This window comes from Euprymna scolopes, chromosome 15 (assembly GCF_053919585.1).
Source record: "Euprymna scolopes isolate OS-2025 chromosome 15, ASM5391958v1, whole genome shotgun sequence".
Lineage (NCBI taxonomy): Eukaryota > Metazoa > Mollusca > Cephalopoda > Sepiida > Sepiolidae > Euprymna > Euprymna scolopes.
In genome coordinates, this window is record NC_136496.1 from 11,858,226 (window position 1) to 11,877,754 (window position 19,529).

Sequence of the window (19,529 nt, forward strand, 5' to 3'; positions counted from 1 at the left end):
TTTTATGAAATTTAACAAAGCCAAAAACGATATTGTTTTCTTTCAAATAAATTATTTACGCAAAGGATGAATAAGCAAACTTAGCCGTACAAGATCTTTCTCAGTTCTGAATTTTAGAGATGAGGGTTGTTTGTATTACTTGTTTTGATCGGACTATTGTTCTCATCTTATGTGTTATTTGTGCAACGTTTCGATCAATGTATGCCTGACGAAGGTCGAAAGCTACATTGACCGAAACATTGCACAAATAACACTCAAGATGAAAACAATAGTCCGAAGAAATCAATTAATACAAGATCTTTCTCAATCATTTTTTTTTCTTTGTTAACCATTTTTCAATCAAGGATGGAAGTCCAATAAGGTGTTGATCATGTATCGTCCTCAAATCTCAAAAGTGCCAATATTATTCTACAGGGTGGTCGCTAGAAAAGTGGGAAATTTGAAGGTCAGCTTAGATCACGAATAAAATGCATGAATGCTATTTTTTGGTTGGTGCTGTGTGAGTGTTGTAAAAATAAATCGTTGTTTGACACGGCAGTGAAGTGTATGGACAACATTTTGAGTATAATATAACATTTGTCTTTGTAAAACTTATTCTTTGTAAAAATAAATCGTTGTTTGACAAATTTCCTGGTTTTCTAGTGACCACCCTGTATTAACCGCGTCACGTAAACCACAAAAAAAGATCAGACTATTCGAGATCAACACCTGATCAGACGTTAATTCTTGAGAGATTATTATATCTGCAACAAAAAGAAATGCTTGAGAAGGACCTTATATGATTGAAAGTTTGCACATTCATTTCATTAATGCAAATAATTTATTTAGAAAAAAAAATTGGCTTTAATCTATATAATCTGCTTGTTCCTTCCTTAGTCTGTATGTTACGCTTTCAAAAAGGCAAAATACAATTTTTTAAGACTAAACTGTTCCAAAAAGGCCAAATTTGCAAAATTTATAAAAACAAATCTGGTAATCCTAGACAAGAATATGAGAGTGATCTCCCATTGATATAGCCTCGTTTTTTTTTTAAATATTATAATGATAATATATGCCGATTGTTGTAATGTAATGAGAAAGGAACTTGTAATTTTGGACATGCAGTGATTCTTCAAAGAAAGAAATCGGCGAAAAGGGAATATTCAAAAGAAACAGGGGAAAAAGAAAACATTGTCTGCGAATAAGTGCTGAACTGAAGGAATAAATTAAAGATTGTCTTTTACAGTGTTATTTGATTATTTGTATTGAACTATGTAGCATAATATTACTTTGAGTATTTATTAGTATTTATTAATTTATCTTATTCAGGTCAGTTTTATATTTAAAATACAATGGACACTATTTTTATAGGAATAGTAATAAACTTATTTGCTGTGGGTTATTGGTTTTCCTGTTCCACAAACTAATATTTTGCATTATCCAGAAAAATCTCAGCTTAAGTATGAAATTGAATTTTAAGAATTTTTTTTTTTTTTTACGTAAAGGTGTGTTTCTTTGGTAAGAAACCTCAGAAATTCTAGCCATAAAAACTTTTTGTTTCTTTAAACTCAAACACCAAATAAATGGTAGGAGAGAAATGCTCGAGAGAGAAACCAGCACCATGAGAAATGAAAAGGCGAACTTAAAATAAATCATGTTAGTTTCACTTACCAATTCTGAAAAAAAAAAAGGTTTTAGTAAAAGTAATTTTAAGTGTTTTAAAGGGTTTTTTGTGTCAATGGTAATATATTATATTAAGAAAGGATTTTCTTGGAGAATCATCAGACATGTAGTATCAAATATCTTTCTCAAAGAAATGATTTTTTCGATTTTCGATAATCAATCTAATTTTTTCATTTGTTTTTTAAATTAAAAAGATGAAAGGTGACAAAATCCCCTTCCATTGAATACCTGTTCTATGTGCAGGGAGTATATCCAAATCTGTTAATACAGAAATAAAATCGATATCTCAACTAGGCCTTGGACAATTGCATGCATTGGCTCTGCTGTTTTGATAGCATTCGCACCCACAGCTCTTCAAATTGTAGAGCCATGGTAATTTCAGAAAGACAAGTAAAGGCGGCAGTTTCCTATTGCTTTCTGTCTTGACCCCCCCCCCCGAGAGTTAAACGTGCAACCTAGAAATTTCTACGACTGTACGGTGCATACAGAGGCTAGTCTTCCCCTAATGGTCACTCATCTGGTACTGGTTAGGCTCATTGTTGCTTACCTTTGATGATCTGGCAAAAACCGGTGTGTCTACGTGATTGTGCCGTATATTGGACAAATAATCAGAATGTTTTAGACTATTGCAATCAAAAAATTTGTGCCCATCATCAAAAAACAATTTTTTTTTTAAAAACAAACTTTTTCATTTACTGATACTCGTGATAATTTGATTTTTAACTGGCAGTAAAACTAAAATCTATAGTTGACAACCCCACCCCCATCCACAAATGTATTTTTATATTTGCAAAAATATGCAAATATAAAGCGTGTTTTTTGTATTGGAACAAGGAATTTAGAACAGACTTGGTAATTATATCTGAAGCAGGAATTTTGGTAATTGTATCGGAATCTGGAAAAATATTGGAATTTTCCTATCACTAATCAGAAACTTTTTTTACACTCAGAAGAATTGCACCATTTTTTTGACAGCCTAAACACTGCATACAATGCACACTCACAATATATAGCATAACATTAATGCACTGGTTTCATTAGATCACCTAAACAACATTGAGCCTGATGAATACCAAATAGGTGTCAATTTGAAGATATCAGGCACTTTATGTGGGAGGATGGCTATACCTCCCTGAAAAAAATCTTCCGACAGATACATACAACTGCAGAATGCCTATGAATTTAATTCATTAGAAACTTCCTCCTACAGGACCCAGGTGGATGTCACACTAACAGACGTTGCATTTATTCACGCTGGCCGAAATTCACTAAAAACTACCCTTGATACTTCCACCTTTATACAAATGTACGACTCATACACTGTACATTTTCCTAGAAATTATACATTATCTTATATACCATACATGGCCTCTATTCAGTCTTGAGAGACAATGGATACTTCCTGTATGGATGCCTGTGCATGTAATTGTGAAGCAAATGTTGCACAATGCCCCCCCTCCCAAATCAGCAACCAATCCACCTGGATGAGTGAAAACGGATTCTAATCGCGTATTTTGTGACTTCATGTTCACATCCTGTTTTAAAAGGTTGATCCTACATTTTTCTTTTTTGATGCATGGTTGTTTTTTCATAAGTTTCTTTTAGTTATAGATTATTTTTAGTCACGTGCAAGCGACTAAGTCATTCCGTCGGTCCGTAACACTGGTGCTTGACCATTTTGGTTAAGATCAAAGGTCTGTTGTTGATAGATGCTGTTCTTAGCTTTTTAAGCTTTTCTTGGCCTTTTGGCCAAGATCAAAGTGTAGTATCTGGCCGGCAGATACTGAAAGCAAAGACCATATGTGGGGGCGACCCCACATATAAGACCTTGATCAATGTAGGGGCAACTCTTCATACCAATTGTCACTATCCAGCTCCCCTACTCCCCGGGGAGTTGGTCCCCATTACCCCCTTCACTCCTCACATTAAAAATCGACCTTGTGCCTAATTTGCTCGGTGGGGCAGCAAATAAAGACCCTTTTCTTAGCCTTTTGGCCAAGATTAAAGTGTAGTATCTGTCCTTACTACATGCTGTACTTATGTCTAACTTTGTGATATAAAGTGGGGGATCATTTTTCTGTATTAATTTAATGTAAAATGATCTCCCACTTTATAACCAGTCAGTCTCAAAGCCATTCAAGTCATTCTCCAGATCATTCAAGTTGTTTTTGAATGATTCCAGTTATTTTTTAAGCATTCAAGTCATTCTTAACGTCATTCAATTCATCATTAAAGTCATTCTAAGTCATTTACTTTTTATTTATTTAAGTCATTTCAGCCAATTTTTCGGTCATTTTAATTTATCTTTAAGAATTTCATGTCAATCCTACATTCACGCATTCATTCATTACACGAGAGCACGCGATGATGGCCATCAGCCTTGTTTAAATTATAGTGAATTTATTTACAACTGAATAAACAATACAGCGTCTGAGTACAAGTCAAATAATTAAATTCTATTTACAACCGTAATGTAGTATGATATAATACAACCAACTTCAACCAGCCCTGGGGGCAGGAGGAATCTTTGCTCCACCTTCCTTATTGTTGCTAAGCAAGTCATGGATGAACGGATGGTCGTCCCCTGCCGAGGATGAATTGGGTAGATCAATAGGTTTGTCTCAATAGTTTACAGTGCGGTGTCTGATCTACTAAATACGACATCCTGAGCCTGAAGTCAAGTGAGCTACAAGCGATCTCTCATCTCACGCTGCACAGGGGTTCAAAACAAGACAGTAACATCACACCGCTACACATTTCAAGTCAATTGGACAATTCGCATATGTATATAATTGTTATTAGCATTATTTTATTTTAGAAAATTTGCAATTTTTATAAAATTCTTTATTCCATTTTATGTTCGATTTAAAACTATTATCTAATATAGAAAAGACTATATGACTGTCTCCATATATTCAAACTGTATCTCTTCTGAAACTAACAGTGTTAGGGGCCTCAAATGATTGCATTTTTTACGGACCGTTCTTTTATGGGTCTTTAGCTGGTTAAAATAGTTTTTAAGGCGTCAAAATTGAAAAATATCGTTACACATTTTGTACATTCATCTTAGTTTATTTTTAATCAGTTCATATGCGTGTCACGTTGGTACAGTGGTAACATCACCAGCTTTGAATACTTTCGTTTTCGATTCTATCCGATTGTACCCAAATACTTTTTTTTTTTTTACTTTTGAAATCACGACTATAATAATATATACAAAATCTAGACAAATTAAAATATATTTAAGCGTGTTTTACGGTCGGGCAAAGCTGAGTGCCCACCCCACTAGTATTTCTTTAATTTCATGGAATTTTCCTTTTATATTTTTTTTTTTTTTATAATGTCTAATTGATAATATATGCTTTTCCTTTTACATCTTTTTTTTTTTATAATGTCTAATTGACAATATATCCTTTTCCACTTAGTATTTGATACTTGAAGTGTAAAAAGCTTACTGTAACCCTTTGTTTCAATAATATATCTACTTTCCCGATATAGCCCTTATAAGAATTTTTCTAAATAGATTATATTTGCATTATTTATATCTTGCTTTATTTTATTCATATATAATATATATATATATATATATATATATATATATATATATATATAGGGTGGGCCATAAGTCACGCACCAAAGAATTAAGCGATATGAAACTGTAAAATCTGCCGGGCAAAATATATTTTCTTTTCTTTCGGCATAAGATACATTTTTATAAAGTAATAAAACTTTTTGTTGTATTTATCAGTTGCTATAACTGTCAAATTTAATTTCAATCAAAGTTTTTTAGTTATAATTTGCCTTTTAAAAATTGTTTATTTTAATTTCAGGCATTCATTTGACAATTGACGAACGAGTTGAACTGGTGCTTATTATTTCAGTTTATTGGTTAAATTTGGTTTTGATAAATAACGTTTATTACTATCAGAATTATTTCAAATCCTTTGGTGCGCGATTTATGGCCCACCCTATATATATATATATATATATATATATATATAAAAATGATAACATACACAATATATCATCAAATGAAATGTTATGAAGACCGGATATGTGTAAAAAAAAAAGAAAAGGGAAAACAAATACAAGAATAGATCATCAGAAACGAAAGCTTTACCAGTTTCGTTTGGAGCAACAACCTCGTTTTTGATGATTTATCCGTGTATTTGTTTCTCCTTTTGTCTTTTTTCACACCCACACAACATATACCCTCCTCTACAGGTGGAGCACTCTTGCGTAATGCAAGATTTATGCCATAAAAAGAATTGAAACCTCACCATTATCAGTATCATTCAATAAAAAAAAAATTTTTTTTTTTTAAAATAGAATAAAAGATTTTAAAAAAACTAAATAAAAAAAAAAATTTTTTAAATAAAATAAAAATTCATTAAAAAAAATTATATTTCTTCCACCTACAGTCAGACAACAACGACTCCGACATTAGTGGGTCATGATCGGTCGTAAGTAGCATCAGGATTAATGTGCTTGCTACGTCTAGCCACACTAACGAGTCATGAAATGCGAAAACAGCTACCCGTGAACAACAGAACTTAAACCTATAGAAACGATTATTAAAAGGTTGGGTAAAATAAATCTGTTGTAATTATGAGGATATAAATTTTAGTTAAGAGAGATTAAACGTGCCATTAATAAGATGAAATGTTAGTAATACACACACACGTTCGACGATGAATTATCAGAAAGTGGAGAAGGTTAGAGAACTAACATGGGACATGGAATAGGCAAATAAATACATTACCAGGGATTCAAAAATTATGTTCAGTTTGAAAAAATTCAAATTTAAACCCACCTTTATCTGCAAGAAATTTAAACAAAAATATAAAGCAACTGAAATAACAGTTTAAGTCTACTTTTGAAATTTATATGCAAACTTGGTTATGCAAAGGATAATTTTAACAATTTCAGCACAAAATTAAAGTGAAACTAAATTTTATCTTCTACTTTCTTATACAGAACAAAATGTATTTTTTTTTTTTTTTACATGGGGATCACCACTTATCAAGGCCTGTAAGCCACTCGGGGATAAGGGTTATTTTGTGTACAATAATCGATGGGATAATATCGTAATAATAGTTGGTATTGGAGATTTGATAAAGCGTCTTAAGGGGGCGATTAATCAAGAATTTGTTTATGTTGGACTTGAAGACATCCAAGTTGTAGATGTTTTTAGAAGTGAATTATAATTATTAATCCTTCATTCTTTTGAGTGGCTGTACAACTGACAGTAAATTATACTCTAGTTTTTATGCTATGTTTTGCCGTTGAACTTTGTGTCTAGACACAGCGCGGATAAAAATCCAAATTATCTCAGAAATGATTGTATCTGAAACTTGAATTCATGGAACATATATAAATTATGGACATAGTCAATCCTTCCAATATAAAGAACAAAAAAGTAGCCTGTGCGATGCATAAAAATTTGGAAGAGAAATTTGCATAGAGTCCAGCCAAACTGATAAAAAAAAAAAAGAAGAACACAATTAAAATAGGACAATTGTTTATTGTTAAATCTTTTTTTGTGTGTGGATTTTAAAAATTTTGTTGCATTGTTTACTTACAATCACATTACAAAAAATATCAATGAATTTTTATACACACATGAATCATCCTTATTGAGGAATCATCAGTGTGGAAGATAATTATTCTACCAGTCAAACATTTTGAAACCCTAAGATCCAAGTTCATCTGACTAGATATATTCAAAAACTACATTAACCAAAGCACTAGATATATTCAAAAACTACATTAACCAAAGCACTAAGATATATTCAAAAACTACATTAACCAAAGCACTAAGATATATTCAAAAACTACATTAACCAAAGCACTTAGATATATTCAAAACTACATTAACCAAAGCACTTAGATATATTCAAAACTACATTAACCAAAGCACTTAGATATATTCAAAACTACATTAACCAAAGCACTAGATATATTCAAAAACTACATTAACCAAAGCACTTAGATAAGTATGTTTCAGTTTGAACAAAAAGTGATGCAATAATATTGTGGGATGTGCATCTGCGCTGGACATTAATAGAAAGGAAATATTTTAAGCATGGCAGCAATATATGAACATGCCATTGTGCATTTGCTGCACCAGCTGTGGTCATCCCTTTTCATTGTACCCGGAAAATTCCAAAACAAAAACCACAAGCCCAATTTATCTCTACTTAATATATAAAAGGCACTTTTTTGTATGTGTGTGCATTTGTTCCCTATGCTGAAGCGGCTGTGCAGATTTTTTGAAATTTCACACAAATGTACTTTATGTGTTTGAGAGTGTTCTTAAATAGGTTTTGCGTCAGAATGCCTTCAATAAATATCAAAAATCAATAAAAAAGAAGGATTTTGACCAAAGTTAACACCCTTAACACAACTTAATACCACAAGTGCATCTGAAAAATTTTGTCACACATGCAGAAGGGTTTGTATATAAAAATCAACAGAAGGGTTTTCAATGAGACAGAGGTGCAGTCAAAATGAATGTTTCTGTTTAGAACACATTTGTATCATGATACTTGACTTTTGCATTTTAAACTTTAAGTCAAGCCACTGTATAAAAATAATTTTATAAAATCAAGAGAAAGTCGGCTTTCACTGTTTCCTCCTCCCATCTCCTAAAATCTTAACCGCTGACAGATTTTGGACTTTTGTTAGTGATCACCATTCAACTGCCCAGAAGTTGACTACTGCAGATAATGGTAAGAAAAATTTTATTCAAAGAGGCTTATCTGGAGCTCATCTAGAAAAAAAAATTAAGTCACTCTTCCCAACGTCCCAGCATAACTTTCTCATTCAATTAGGTACTATTTTTCTAAATAAAATATTTGCTGCACAGTTGGATTGATCATGGATACATTCACTTCTGTGTTGCCTTCTCACCTTTTGATCAAGCATGAATCACCTGCAAAATCTTCCACTCATGCAAAACAGAAGACATCAAGTGGAATTTCCACAGGCCCCACTAGTTATAAATTAACAATTAAAATAACTTTTTTCTTTTAGTTCCAAGATAAACACATATTTTCATATTTAAAAGTTTATTATATTTTTGCTTGTTTATGTTATATTTGGTTTCAAAATTTTAGAGACGATTGGTAATTTCTATTAATCGAACTGTTGTTCTTATCGTGGACAAGATTTTCACATTTCGAATGATGTTAGCCTTAGATATTCTTTAAGTACATTTTATCGAATTCAGGAATTTGTACAAAATTTCAAACTGAACCTTCAATTTATGAGAGTAAAATGCTCTTATTCTGTCAGATATGGCTGGAACAAGAGCAATTTACCATTATGGGTGCGTTTTAATTCCAAACAGATTCAAACATTCAACAAAAATTACCTAAAAATAACAAAAGGTTACATTGGCCGAAACATTGATGAGAACAGTAGTCCAAATGATATAAATTATTCCTATGTTAATGTTAAGTTTATTAGTTTTTTTTTTTTTGTTTTTGTTTTGGGAGGGGGGTCTTTTTCACACGGTGACAATATTAACTAATAAAGCAAATAATGTAAGGGAAATAACTCGTATTATAAGCTAGAAAGATTTATCTCCCTTACATGACGAGTTATTTATCTCTACATTAATAATCTTTTTCTTTTTACTAAAGAGTCAGCAAATCTACTCTAGGATAAAAGGTTAATGAGGTGGATTGTTAGTTTAATGATGAAGAATATTATAGGAGGATTGAAAATAATGAAATGAACAAAGTTTGAATATTTATGGGGATGGTTTGAGTTTGATGATATTATATTCGAAGATGGTCATGTCAGTCTCCAGAGAAGCAATCTAATGATAATGTGTTCTACAAGTGGCTTGCACATTATTTTACTTTGTTTCTTTTAATTTTTTTTTTTTTTTGTTTTGTTTTAGTTTAAATTGAAACTTTGTTAGGATAATTATTAAAATAAAAACTTCTTTTTTTTTTATAACTTTAGAAAATATGCAACAAATGTTCCGGGGAAACACTATATAATAGAGAAAGGTAGTTTGCTTGGAGCATTGCTGGTAAATAGATATGGAAGAGTATAAGAAGGCTATAGCAATGCAGAGAACCGGCTGTTGTATTGGTGTGATGAATGAACAAAAGAGGACAAATGAAAGAAGGTTTTATTTGTTTTGTTATTTTACTTAACTTTGCATTTCTAATTACATCAAACAGTAAGTTAATATTTACTAATTTGTATTGTGATTATCTTGAAAAATAAATGGATATTATTTATTTAAAATTAATATTTCAGAGATAGTCTCCATCAGAATTTTATAAATTTTTTTTTTTTTTTTTTCTCACGGTGTTAATATTACATTGTAATTTGGCTTATAAACATTTTATACATATTATATTTTAAAATTTAAACACCACTTCTATCATGGAAAATACAACTGACTTTCGTATCATGTGCGACAAGCGTAATCTTCTGGCATTTTAAAATTAACACCGCAGACGGAGACAACACTAACTCTTTTTCTTTTCAATTTATCATGGCGAGGAAAAAAAAGAAAAAGAATGTATAAAATTCTGAGGATAGCATCAATCGCCGAAATTTTAATTTTTAACAAATATTTGTTTATTTTCGTAATATTGCATTGTAATTTGGCTTTCAAACGTATTTTATAATTATATATTTTTTCTTTACAACAAAAAATTAATCAGCAAGGAGGATAACTCTTATTTTCGATTGAAGAAAATAATAGAAGTTGACTACCTTATGTGAAAAAAATAAAAAACTTCACTACATCCCATTTGTATAAGTAAAGCTAGTACAGGAATAAAGAAAATACCTGAGTTTTGTGAAAATATATATTTAAATCAAAACATAATTTATATTTCCAGAGTGTGTGAAAATATATATTTAAATCAAAACAAATTTATATTTCCAGAGTGTGTGAAAATACATATTTAAATCAAAACATAATTTATATTTCCAGAGTGTGTGAAAGAAATGGCAAGCAGTGCTGATGGAATGACATCTTTAAGAAAAGAAACTTATTACAATGCTCACCATCACCACAAAACAAAACCAAAGATACACAAAGGGAAAGGCATAGAAGGCATAAAAGATCTATTATTTGTACGTACCAGTATCAGCCTGGAGTATGGTCCGTTCAGACATGGTAATCTTGCCTACCTGGCTATTGCTGGATGTCCTGATGCTGAAAGACGAAAATAAATACAACCAATTAAAAAAGAAACGTGTGTGATCTTGGAGGCGCATACATGTGTATCGGATGTGTGGTAACGAACATATTTAACCAACATAAATAATTGCCGGCTAATTGACAGACACCTACCTGGCTGGAAGTATAAACATGCAATGATTTGACTGAAACACAAGCAAACATAGTGTATAAAAAATATGTCCGTTCTCAAAAGAAACAATACAGAAATGGAAGTCATATTCTGTAAAGAGTGCACAGGCGACATCCTAGAACAGACGTTTTAGTTGTGGATGTGTGGGTATCCAAAAATATATTAACTAGCTCGATTTGAAAATAGGAGAAAAATAGTCGGTTAACAAATTCATGAGATTAATTTCTGTCCACATTGCACTCTTCATTCTCACTAATTCTTTTTAATCATCACAACCAAATATACAATGTATTTTTTATACATAAGTGTTTGGGTTTTTTTTATAAGCACAGCAACAAATAAGTTTCCAGACTTTTTTGTACGGGCATTTAAAATTGTGGTAGACTCTTGAAAATAAAGTATGTTATTGCTATATATCTTGTGAGATGACTGACAAATTTTTATTATTTCAGGTTTAAATGAACAGCTACAGCAGGAATTGGAATACGCCCTACTAAAGCCTGATCGTCACAATTGGTGAATTTCAAAAATGTAATCTGGGTGTGAGGTTACTTTACAAGAACGATATGCAATAAAATTCTGTTTTAAACTTGGAAAATGCCACAGAAATGTATGGAATGCTTCAGACTGCTTTTGGACCATCTTACATGAATCGAGCATCAGTTTTTGAATGGCATAAAAGATTCAAGGAAGACAGAGAGCATAAGGGATGATGAAAGGTGTGGGAGGAGTAAGGAAATCACAATACCAGAGTTGATTAGCCAAATAAAGACTTTCATAGATAAAGGCTGTCATGTGTCTATAGAGACAATAAGTACACATTTTAATGTCACTGTGGGAACTGTATGCACAATTATTCACGAAGAACTGAAGATGCGGAAGATTTGTGCAAATGCACCAGTTCACAATTCCATCCTTGTCAAAGACGATTTAACCAACATGAGCATCAAGACAGTTCCTCACCCTCCATATAGTCCAGACCTTGCTCCCTGTGACTTTTGGTTATTCTCTAAGCTTAAGGAAAACCTTAGAGACTGTCGCTATGAGACAATTGAAAAAATGAAAGAAGCTGTAATGAGGGTTATTGACATGCTCACACGCCGGCTTTCATGGGGTCTTCCAGAAGTTGTTGGAACAGTACACCAAGTACATCGCAACCAGACGAGATTAATTCTAATAGGAGACTAGAGTTTCATCAATAAAAGTGGCCATATGCAAAAAAAGTCTGGACACTTATTGAAGGCACCTCGTATGTCCGCTATCATACTACTATAGGTTTTAGAAGGAAATAGCTTGTCTCACTTTCAGGGTAAGGTGTTGCTTTGAAACCTTACTTTTTTGGAGAGTCAATACTATAAGTTTTAGAATTTATCTTGCACAAATCTCAAGTATTTCTTTGAGATTCCTGATAGAAAGAAAATAATGGCAGTGAGCATCATGTCCCAGTAAAGGGCTCTATCTAAAGTGGACTGGACTTTCCTCAGCAACAATGTCTTCTCTACTAGGATGACCACTTTTTACATGATTTTTTTATGAACAATTACAAAACCTGCATGTGAGAAATTGGGGATATCCACAAATACAAGCATTTGATTCAAGTGTACAAGTTTTTATTTTTTTTAAATTCAACAAGGCATTAAATTAGGATTGTGTCTAACAGGGGATTATGGGGAGTTAAGCAGTGAGATGTCTTCACTTTACATTTAATGTAGTGTTAGGTAAATGCCAGGTAGAAAGCATTTAACCAGTTATTTGTTCATCTATCTATTTAATTATCTATCTGGTGAAATAAATAGAGATTGAATCATGGGAAACAATAAGCTGAGCAAGCATGCAGGTGCAAAAAGGGTCAAAAGGTCATGTTGTGACATGTATCAAACTTGCTTGACCGGTCAGTTTGCACCGGAAGTATTTGAATGGGGACTGGAGAAATGTGTCAGGTGTTCCAGTTTGAATAAGCCGAGTTAAGTTTAGCGAGTTGGTTTTGAGACGCCAAAGGAGCAAGATGGGTTAAACAGGTCTCCCCATAAAAGGGAGACAGTTTCCAAATCGATGCAGAGAAACCACAAGCCAAGATTCACTCTAGTTCTGCTGTGAGGAGATACCTGTAGAGTGAATAAAATATATATAAAAAACACATTTGTCTTGAGTCCCCGTCTGGAAGCACTTCCTTTAAACAGATTTCAGCTCCCCGAAGGACAGTTGGCGAATCCCCAGAAGCAGCCAGCAGCAGAACAGGTATGTCGTCAGGTTACATGTATTATGTGTTCTGACACGCACACATACCAAAACCACTAGACAAGTCACAGGCCGTTAAGTAAATAGAGAGGAGAACAGGCCATCAAATAAAAGTTAGATAACACACATATATTATAACATTAATACAGTCAGGGAAGCCGGAGACTAGGAGAGAATTTCAAAGTCTAGCAGTTTGAGAGAAACTACTACAGTAAAAGATTTCCAGCGTTTAAGGACTTCAACAGTGAAGGGGTGTAATTTTGCTGCTTGTCGGATTAGTCAGGAGTATGTACATCATGGAGGCACAAGTGCTACAAGTTCATCAGATCACATTTCATTGAAGTACTTTTGCATGCATACCTAGCAGCATCTCCAAGACAAAAAATAAACATTCACTGCTAAAGATGGGAAAAATAATACAAAAGTTTTTGAAAGTCAAAAGTGAAACTTACCTGGAATAGAGAACGGCACAAAACCAAAGAACCAAAGCAACGATGCTCTGCCAATCGAACGGGCCGAGTTTTGCAAAGTCACCGTTGGCAGCACCACAATCTTTCCTTGGGTTACAGCGGCAGTCTGGAGGGGAAATGGTCGAAGAGAACCGTGAAAGATTTTCCAAAAATATAAAGACAAAAGGTTCTTATGCAGAATAAGGACTGTGCTATCACTGAAATTTTCCACATAGTTTACGCAAAATGCTAAAGGGTGCCATCAGATTTTTTTTATTTTTGTTTTTTTAGTAGAGAGAGAATTCTGAACAAGAACCACTTAATTAAATTTATGTTACACTTTGTTCTTGTAGAAATCAGTTAATTGTCTGATTATTATTTTTTTTTTTTTGTTTTTGCATGAACATGTAGGTTTTTTGTCTATCTCTGGGATTCAGTGCTCCATTTAGCATATGTGTAATATGTTGACCACCCCTAGTGTACAGCCTTAAACTTAAAATGTTGTACTATCAAGTATCAAAATAATTTCATTGTAATTTATAGAGTTCAAAAAGCCTGTGAAGAATGAAAAGCTAAGTGGAAAAGTGAACTTACCTGGATTGTTGGTCATAGCAGACCATGTCAAGTACATGGTATAGATGGTGATGACGGAAGCTTGTAAAAGACCAGATCTTGGTTGGGCTAAAAGGAAGAGGAGAGATTTTCTTAAATTGCATTTAAAAAGATCAGATATATATCCACACCAAGGTAGTTTTGTGATAATGGGACATAACTCTAGTATCTACAATATTACAATGCAATTTCAAAATAATGTATTTTGCTTTTAGTTTCAATATTTAAAAATATTTTATAAATACTTAAAATAATTTAATAGTATTTATTCTGATTTTATTTTTAATATTTCGACACAAATTTTTACTGGACATAAAGAATACAATTTTCAAGGCATTTCAAAACATTTTCAAGATATTTTTCAAAGTCATAAGAAATAAGGACTTTTCAAGGCAAAAGTCAAAAATTAAAGAACTTTTCAAGTTTGTGTAAACCTTGAAGATCCTATATATATTCACACCTAATTTGGGCTTGAAATAGCATTTTTATAAATTTAAGGGTGTAATATCTGAGAGGATTTCCCCCTTTATAAAAGGAGGTAATTCCTGGAAGCAAAGTCTTATGATAGCATCCTCCTTTGGGAAGGATGGAGTAATATAGTATCTGTTGCACTGTCATGAGATCATCTTCCCAAGAATGACCTTTTTCTATTTAACAGTTTGAACAGCCAGAAATTGACACAGAAAAAGGGAGATAATTGCAGTGTATTTATAACAGTGTCCATAGTACAATGTAAGATGCGAGCGAATTCTAGGCTTACACTAATTCATTTTTTTCAGGGATGCAGATAACAGCGTTATGATTTGGTAGATTTGTGATGCGAGCCTGGACAGAATTAGTTCAGACGCTTTGCTATTGAGGCTTAATGTGGTCAGACATACAGTTAGCTCTGTGCTGCAATCACTTACAGTGGTATGACCATGCCTCTGGTTGGAAATCAGGGTTTGTACAGATTTTCTTTGTCCATTTTCAAAGACTTTTCAAAGTTTTCAAGGCTTTCTTTTTTTTTTTTTTTTTTTTTTTTTGCTTTAAAACCATGTTGGGTTTCTTTTTCCAAAATAATATTTTTTTGTTTCTGTCAAAATAAGATATCTTTGTATAAACAAATACAGAATTATCTCCCCTTTTCCTAAGATGATTTTAAAATAATTCCAATCCGGACATAGTATTTTCCAGAATGAAATGTAATTCAATTCTTTTTTTTAACTACAAGTTTTCATAATTCACAAGAAAAACCGGCAAAGAAACATCAACTATTGATTGTAGGAAAAAAAAAAAATGAAGAAACCGACTACATTTTATATACGAGGTTATTAAATTAAAACTGTCATTTCAAATATCCTTTTGATGTATAATGACTCACCTTCTTGCACTTTAGGGAGCACAGATATAATAGACACGATGACACAGAGGATGAGGTTGAAACTGATGAAGAATTTATGCAGCGTACATCCTGGGTCCTGAGAATAAATACAGGAAAACAAACATGAAAATTTCTTGCAAAAATAAATCTTTTTTTAATGCAAATAGTACACAGTTTGTTTATCTATATATATATAAAAGCGAAAATGTGTGTATGTATGTTCGTTTATATGTATGTATGGGGGGGGGGTCAAGAAAAACGGTCTTCTCGTGACGACGACCGGTTCTAAGCATGCGTCAGATGACGTCATGACCTGATTTACTTTAAATAGTTGAAAAACTGAACAAATTTCATGTACGTCACTTTAGGTCAGTTGATTAGCGCGTTGGTTCGTTATTTAAACGTTTTGGGTTCAAATCGTGGTGCGAGATGTCTTTTCTTTTTTTTTTTTGATTTTTTAAATTTAAATATTGAACCAGTGTTATTCAAGCCATTTTTCACGTAACATTCATTTTTCCAGGTTTTTTTTTTTTTTTTTTTACTTCGCTTATACACCCCCGACCACACACCCAAAAACACCCAGGTACCCACCTATTATTAATTTTAATATCAAAATAGGCCATTTTTCACGCATTCGTTTTTCTGTTTTCATCGTTTTGATTGATATAAATTTAAAGGATCCTGTGTATCAGTTAATCACAACACTTAATAACACGACATCTTAAATACAAAGCTTGATATCTTAGCTCTTCCACCTCACAGAAGCTGAAGAGCCAAGATATCTTCCTGCATCTATTTATTAGAAAAGATCTATAATATAAATCTCACCTGTGTTTGAATGCATGTATGTTTATATGTCTGTCTAAAACTTGACAGATGCGACAGATTTTCACGAGATTGGTATCATTTTGAAGTTGGACATCTCGGACGACAAATATCGAAAAATTGTCCAAAAAAATTAATTCCTTCACCCTCAACTGGGCAGTTTTCTACAAGGAGGGGTTGAATATTTGCAAGCAATTTTTGCAAGTCATCGTATGGGTTGGATTGACTTTGCCTAATTTTAACGTTCCGAACTTCTGGTCGCATCATGGAGTAGTGGTAAGACGTCAGATTTTCTTTCCCTTTTTTTTCCGCCTCTGCATCACGGGTTCGACCTTGCCTGCCAACTACCACTTTTTTTTTTTTTAAGCTCACCACACACCTTCAGGCACTCAGGCTAGTTTATTCATCAGTCTCCATAGGTCACATGACAAAATCTTGGTCAATTGAATTTTTTAACTACACCATGCTGTAGTTAATAGCATGAAGAAATAAACATAAAAAATTCTATCCATTCATTAAATTTTATCAGCCAAACCTAACACCACCAGCACCCCCTGCAATTTTGTAATCTAATAGAAGCTAGGGGATCTTACTGTTCTTCATAGCAACTTTATCACAAAAAAGATGTACTAGTTTTTCTCTAGTCTGTTATTTCAATCTCTGGTTCCTACTTTTAAAACCTTGTCTTCCTACCACAACTGCAAAGAATTTTCCTTTCTTTTATGTGCCTAACAGAAAAGATTTTTCTTCCAAGAACGTTCCATATGTAGAACCCGTTGCTACAGGATTGCTTACCTGCGAACTACAAATTCAATTCATCTTAAGCATCTTCAATAATCAAATTTTATTCATTATTTTCAATCCTCTCATAATATTAATAATCATTCAAGTGTCAATCTATCCCTCTCATTAATCTTTATCCTTAGGTTTCTTTTAACTTTAATGAGTGACAATCATGTAAGACATGTAAATAAAATAGTGATTATACTTACCCCAGCATAGTATATGTAGAAGAGCACAACAGCCGTGAGAGAGAGGAGATAAAAGAAGCCAGAGAAAAACAGTAAACCTAAAAGATAAGAAATATAAATATATTTTTTTTTATTGTTTAATGCATCATTAATTATAATATATATATATATTAAATAATTTCTCTCTGATAGGCTCATAAGAGTAGTGGTAGATGGACAAAAATCGGAGGCCTACAATATAAATGCTGGAGTCCCTCAGGGGTCAATCCTGGGCCCAACTCTCTTCCTGATCTACATCAATGACCTCCCTAAACACATACTTAAATCATTCGTTGACATCTATGCTGATGACACGACCATCTACGGCAACACATCAAAGGCTGTAAATGACGAAGTTCTCTCGGATTCTCTCTCCTCTGATCTCGAGCGCGTGGTTCAGTGGGTGAAGATGTGGCTAGTTACCTTTAATGCATCCAAAACCAAACTCCTATCCTTACATCATCAACGCTCTGATCCCCAGCTGGCATCAATTGTGATGGATGGCTCTCGTCTGGGTGAGGCCCCGTGTTTTGACAAGCTTCTGGGTTTGACCTTTACTCCTGATCTGAAATGGAACACGTACATCAAGTCTGTGGCCAAGGTCGCAGGAAAGATGGTGGGATCCTTCTACCGCTCCAGAAGATATCTCACTACTGATGCAATTCTCTATCTATATAAAAGCCAAGTACGGCCAAGGATGGAATACTGTTGCCATATCTGGGCAGGAGCTGCCAAAAACAGCCTATCATGCCTTGACAGAGTACAAAATAGACTTCGTGGTTTAGTGGGGGATGCCCTTTTCTCTACCCTGCAACCCCTCTCCCACAGAAGAGACGTTGCGAGCCTATCCTTGTTTTATCGTTATTTTCATGGCAGGTGCTCGTCTGAACTCCAATCTCTGGTCCCCCCTCGCCAATCTTTCACGAAAAACACCCGTCTAGCTGAATCCACTGTGAAAAATTTCCCCCACTCTATATCTGTGCCTAAATCAAAACGCGGATTTCATGAGCAAAGCTTTCTTAGAACTGCACGCCTGTGGAACTCTGTTCCGTCTGCCTGCTTCCCTCCGGACTACAACTTGGATGTCTTCAAGTCTAATGTTAACAAATTCCTAATGAACCGCCCCCCTAATTAAACACTTCATAAAATCTCCTCACTAACGTGATGTACTTACAATAACCCTTATACCTGAGTGGCTTCCGGGCCTTGATAAGTGGTGATCACTGTATAAAAAAAAAAAAAAATATAAGTTATAAAATATGGCGATTAAGCAATTAAGAATCCTAGAGTGGATGAAACACGGAATATTCAGTGTAGCTTAATCGCCATATATATTTTATAACTTACTAATTAGCTCTACCTACGTATTGAACACTGTTGAAGTAAATACTTAAAGTTTACGCATAAATTTATACTTTCACATATTAATTTATGTGAGCAAATGAAATGGGTGTGTGTGTGTGTAAAGACAATTCTCAATCTATATACTCAACAAATTTTTGATCTACGGACTTGAAATTTGGTATATAGGGTATTCAGACATGTGGAAAACTTGTGATTCAGTTTTCTTCCGGAAAAAAAGGGCTGCTAAGTGGTCAAAATTGAAAAATTGGTATGTGGAGGAGGGGGGATCATTGGATTTTTATCTCTTTGTCAACCGTTTCATGAATGCGCATGCGTGAATAGTTCACATGACAGATTGCTTTTGTTAAGAATAAGTAGGTTTGGAAACACTTTTAAACGATCATGTCAAGCAGACCTAATGGTTATCATACTTGACTCACTGTCTTTAGGTTTTGATTTTGATCTCAGCCAGAGTATTTGTATTTTTTACAAGAAGTGAACTGTTTAGAAAAAAACAATCCTTGCATCACATGGCTCAGTTTCTTTTTACTTCATATTGTTTTTAAAGGAATTTAACGTTATGTTTAATACCTACGGCATTTCTGTCTATAATAAGAAATCTGCATTAATTAAAATATATTTATGCATATTTTACGACCAGGCAACGCCACGTGGTCTG

At 33.4% G+C, this 19,529-nt stretch overlaps 1 protein-coding gene across 4 annotated transcripts in view; it reads right to left on the reverse strand.

Annotated features, from left to right (window-relative positions):
• LOC145293723 (serine incorporator 1-like) overlaps nt 1-19,529 on the reverse strand; it is a 107,210-nt gene that overhangs the window by 41,234 nt on the left and 46,447 nt on the right. For all 4 annotated transcript variants that reach the window (XM_080140169.1, XM_080140171.1, XM_080140170.1 and 1 more), the window contains exons 6-10: nt 17,489-17,565; nt 15,672-15,768; nt 14,291-14,377; nt 13,700-13,823; nt 10,779-10,852 (exon numbers count right to left, since the gene is read on the reverse strand). In XM_080140169.1, coding sequence (XP_079996295.1) covers nt 10,779-10,852; nt 13,700-13,823; nt 14,291-14,377; nt 15,672-15,768; nt 17,489-17,565 — 459 coding nt within the window. The remainder of the gene's footprint in view (nt 1-10,778; nt 10,853-13,699; nt 13,824-14,290; nt 14,378-15,671; nt 15,769-17,488; nt 17,566-19,529) is intronic.